The 4,459-nt window shown below is 51.7% G+C and overlaps 1 protein-coding gene across 1 annotated transcript; it reads right to left on the reverse strand.

Moving 5' to 3' along the window:
- Window positions 1–1,671: 1,671 nt before the first annotated feature.
- LOC121304072 lies at window positions 1,672–3,952 on the reverse strand. The gene is made up of 4 exons (XM_041235042.1): window positions 3,717–3,952; window positions 3,185–3,295; window positions 2,963–3,008; window positions 1,672–2,010 (listed from the first exon to the last, which is right to left on the reverse strand). Exons 1-4 carry the CDS (start codon window positions 3,906–3,908, stop codon window positions 1,877–1,879), a joined length of 483 nt encoding a protein of 160 aa, XP_041090976.1. The 5' UTR covers window positions 3,909–3,952; the 3' UTR covers window positions 1,672–1,876.
- Window positions 3,953–4,459: the final 507 nt, after the last annotated feature.

The raw sequence follows: 4,459 nt of genomic DNA on the forward strand, positions 1-4,459 counted from the left end.
TCTAAGAAGAGCCAGCTCACAGGGGTGTCAGCGGTTCCACAAATGAAACACCTGGGGGGTTTTCACGCATTGCATAAAGAGACGCTAACGTGTGTTCCCTCAAGCCCTCGTCTCTCCCGCGGAACCAGGCTCACTCGAACCCTCCCAGCATTATTTCTATATTTCAGATAAAGACTCTTGTATATAAGAATCTCTTTTGTATAAATAATAACTATTTTTCGTCATCTTCAAAATAATCCAGGGCACAATAAAAAGTTTGATGTTATAGATTAAAAAAAAGAAAACTAAGACGTTTCAGCACTTTGTGACGGGACTCACGCCAGCCCAGCGCAATACCAGAGTCACGCTGGCCTCGTATTTGATTTTCAGTAAAACTATGATTATGATTATGAATTGATTTTTTTTTATTCTTATTATTAATGTTTTTTTCTTTGAGCTTTTGTTTTATTTGTATTTTTTTTCATGGTTGTTTGTTGTTTTTTTGAAGCCGGTTTGTTTTTTTTCTCGGAGCGGCATTGCATGCTGGTTGAAAAAGGAAAAATCCTGAGTTTATCGAGACCTTGCTTCTATTTGCAATTGCTTGTGTTTAATGATACCTTTTTCTATGAAAAACAAGAGTAACCCAACGCCATGTGCAATAAAGTTATCTTTCTATGAAAACTGAATCCGCTTTTTGTGTGTGTGGGGGGGGGGGGGGGGGGCAGTGGGGGGGCGGGGGGGGGGTGGGGGGGGGGGGGGGGGGGGGGGGGGGGGGGGGGGGAGGGGGGGGGGGGGGGGGGGGGGGGGGGGGGGGGGGGGGGGGGGGGGGGGGGGGGGGGGGGGGGGGGGGGGGGGGGGGGGGGGGGGGGGGGGGGGGGGGGGGGGGGGGGGGGGGGGGGGGGGGGGGGGGGGGGGGGGGGGGGGGGGGGGGGGGGGGGGGGGGGGGGGGGGGGGGGGGGGGGGGGGGGGCGGGGGGGGGGGGGGGGGGGGGGGGGGGGGGGGGGGGGGGGGGGGGGGGGGGGGGGGGGGGGGGGGGGGGGGGGGGGGGGGGGGGGGGGGGGGGCAGTGATGTCACGAGGGCAGCTCCAATGGGATGAGGTTGGGGGGGCAGTGATGTCACGAGGGCAGCTCCAATGGGATGAGGTTGGGGGGGCAGTGATGTCACGAGGGAAGTTCCAATGGGATGAGGTTGGGGGGGCAGTGATGTCACGAGGGCAGCTCCAATGGGATGAGGTTGGGGGGGCAGTGATGTCACGAGGGCAGTTCCAATGGGATGAGGTTGGGGGGGCAGTGATGTCACGAGGGCAGCTCCAATGGGATGAGGTTGGGGGGGCAGTGATGTCACGAGGGCAGCTCCAATGGGATGAGGTTGGGGGGGCAGTGATGTCACGAGGGCAGTTACAGTGGGATGAGGTTGGGGGGGCAGTGATGTCACGAGGGCAGTTACAGTGGGATGAGGTTGGGGGGGGCAGTGATGTCACGAGGGCAGCAAGTTGTTGTTTCTTTGTTGAATTACAAAGCTTTCATTAGTCAGAACAGCAGCCTCATGAGTATTTCCAGTCTGCGGGACAGTGCCAAGACCCAAAATCAAACCCCCCAAATCAGAACCCTTCTCAATAACACCCTAACTGCATCGAGGGGTCCCGGCAAGATTACAAAGCTTGAGACAGACTTCCAGACAGACATGGCCACTTTTTTTCTTTTTGTTTAATGCATGGCAGCAGAATAAACCAGAGAGGAACACACAGGAAGAATCAGAAATGAGTTCCATGCAGCAGCACGGCTCCTCACCTCTCTGCTCGTCACGGTCTGTCTGTCAGTCCTGACAGCGGGTTGAAGGAACTCTGCTTGGCCGGAAGTTGGAAGTGATGATTGCTGAGAGGTCGGGGGTCGGGGTTCAGGCATTTTTGGGGTCCTTCTGCTTGCGTTGCTGGTACTTCCTGTACTGAGTCTGGATCATCACAGCGGCTTTCTCTGGAGATGCGACAGTGTGGCTGGGACGAGGCAGCTCCCCACTCACACTGGAGCAGACTGCAGAGGGAGTGGAAGAGAGGATTGCATTGTTATAGGAAATAGAGTTTGCATTGAAAATGGCTGGAGTTTCTATAGGAGATAGATTGCATTGAGAATGGCTGGAGTTTGTATAGCAGATAGTTTGCATTGAGAATGGCTGGAGTTTGTATGGCAGATAGTTTGCATTGAGAATGGCTGGAGTTTGTATAGCAGATAGATTGCATTGAGAATGGCTGGAGTTTGTATAGCAGATAGATTGCATTGAGAATGGCTGGAGTTTGTATAGCAGATAGATTGCATTGAGAATGGCTGGAGTTTGTATAGCAGATAGATTGCATTGAGAATGGCTGGAGTTTGTATAGCAGATAGATTGCATTGAGAATGGCTGGAGTTTGTATAGCAGTTTGTATGGCTGGAGCAGATAGATTGCATTGAGAATGGCTGGAGTTTGTATAGCAGATAGATTGCAGATAGTTTGCATTGAGAGATGGCTGGAGTTTGTATAGCAGATAGATTGCATTGAGAATGGCTGGAGTTTGTATAGCAGATAGATTGCATTGAGAATGGCTGGAGTTTGTATAGCAGATAGATTGCATTGAGAATGGCGGGAGTTTGTATAGCAGATAGATTGCATTGAGAATGGCTGGAGTTTGTATAGCAGATAGATTGCATTGAGAATGGCTGGAGTTTGTATAGCAGATAGATTGCATTGAGAATGGCTGGAGTTTGTATAGCAGATAGATTGCATTGAGAATGGCTGGAGTTTGTATAGCAGATAGATTGCATTGAGAATGGCTGGAGTTTGTATAGCAGATAGATTGCATTGAGAATGGCTGGAGTTTGTATAGCAGATAGATTGCATTGAGAATGGCTGGAGTTTGTATAGCAGATAGATTGCATTGAGAATGGCTGGAGTTTGTATAGTCCTCTGTGCAGTGTTTCTTCTCCTCTGTGTGTGAGAGACACTTACTGCGCCGGACTCCTCCCGTGCTCCGGTGACGAGAGCTGCCATCTTTCTGTGGAACAAAAAGGGCATCAGAACACAAGATTCAACATGAGAAAACTCTCCGTCTCTGCCTTTCTACACCTCTGCGTGTGGATGACAAGGTGATTGAGTGTTAGTGTGTGAGAGTGAGAAGGGGAGTGAGAAAGTGTCTGTGGGTGAGAGAGTGAGAAGGGAAGTGTGTCTGACCTCATCAAGACGGCTCCCTCTCCTGTTGTGTGAGACGCACTGCACCTGCCAGGGCAGAGGCTGATACACCAGGTAGGGCTGCAGCTCCTCATGAAACAGACCCGCGGTCAGCTGAGAGAGAGAGAGAGAGAGTGGTGATGTACACAAGAGAGAGGGGAGACAGTGGTGATGGACACAGAAAAGGGGGAGACAGTGGTGATGTACACAGCAGAGAGGGGGGGGGACACATGGAAGAGCGAGAGACAGAGGAACAGAGGGAGAGACACGGGAGAAACACACAGGGGAGAGAGCGAGAGATGGGGAGAGAGTGAGAGAGACACACAAGGGAGATAGTGGGGAGAGGGGGACGGTGACAATGCATCAGGCTGAGAAGAGTGGGACGGTGAGAAGCAGTGACAATACACTCTGGAGAGTGACACTCACACATACATACATGAACACACAGACAGACCTGTACGACCGAGAATCATTTCTGCAGTTCAATACCCAGCTCCCCCCACCTAGAGCTCTTTGACTGACAGCCAGCGCTTACCTGTTCCACAGTTCGCACCACGAGAAACAGCACTGTCATGAGCGTGGCCAACATCTCGTCCGTCCGCAAAAAAAAACACTTTCTCAGAGGAAGGCAGCTGAGGGAGGGAATGAGAACGCAGACTGCGGAGTGATAGAGTGGGTGAGAGATGGAGGGAGGCATGGAGAGAAGCAGAGAGGCTGTTGGCTGCATCACTATCACACACTCCCACACATCTCAAATTCCTGTAATGAGCTTAAAAGGCAGAATTGGGAACTCTGACGTCTGCCTTTGCTAATCTCCCTGGGGGGGGGGGGGTTCTGTCACAATGTATTGAAGCCACGTCTTATTAATTGTGTTCTTTTCACAATATGCTCAGCGTTTTAATGTGATTCTCACAATATGCTCAGCATTCAGCCTGACAGCAAGCATAGTTTGATTCTGGTAAAGTAGAACACACAGGCTACACTGTGGAAGAGCATAGAGCAGGAGAGTACAGAACCCAAGTAATTCAGCTTTATTGGAGGGCTGTGGAAAACTACATTTAAGCAGGGTGGTGGGGGGGGGGGGGGGGGGGGGGGGGGGGGGGCAATAGAATTAGGCCATCCCCTCCCCACAGGAGAGCCAGGGAGTATTTTTCGGATCCTGTTCTCATTGACTGCCTGTAGGATAGTCGAGTACAGCATGCGCTGTGAGTTTTCACAAATGACCCTAAACCAAGAAAGATGAGCGGAGATTTCAATAATTCCCCACGCTCACGCTGG

Source organism: Polyodon spathula, chromosome 36, assembly GCF_017654505.1.
Source record: "Polyodon spathula isolate WHYD16114869_AA chromosome 36, ASM1765450v1, whole genome shotgun sequence".
Taxonomy (NCBI): domain Eukaryota; kingdom Metazoa; phylum Chordata; class Actinopteri; order Acipenseriformes; family Polyodontidae; genus Polyodon; species Polyodon spathula.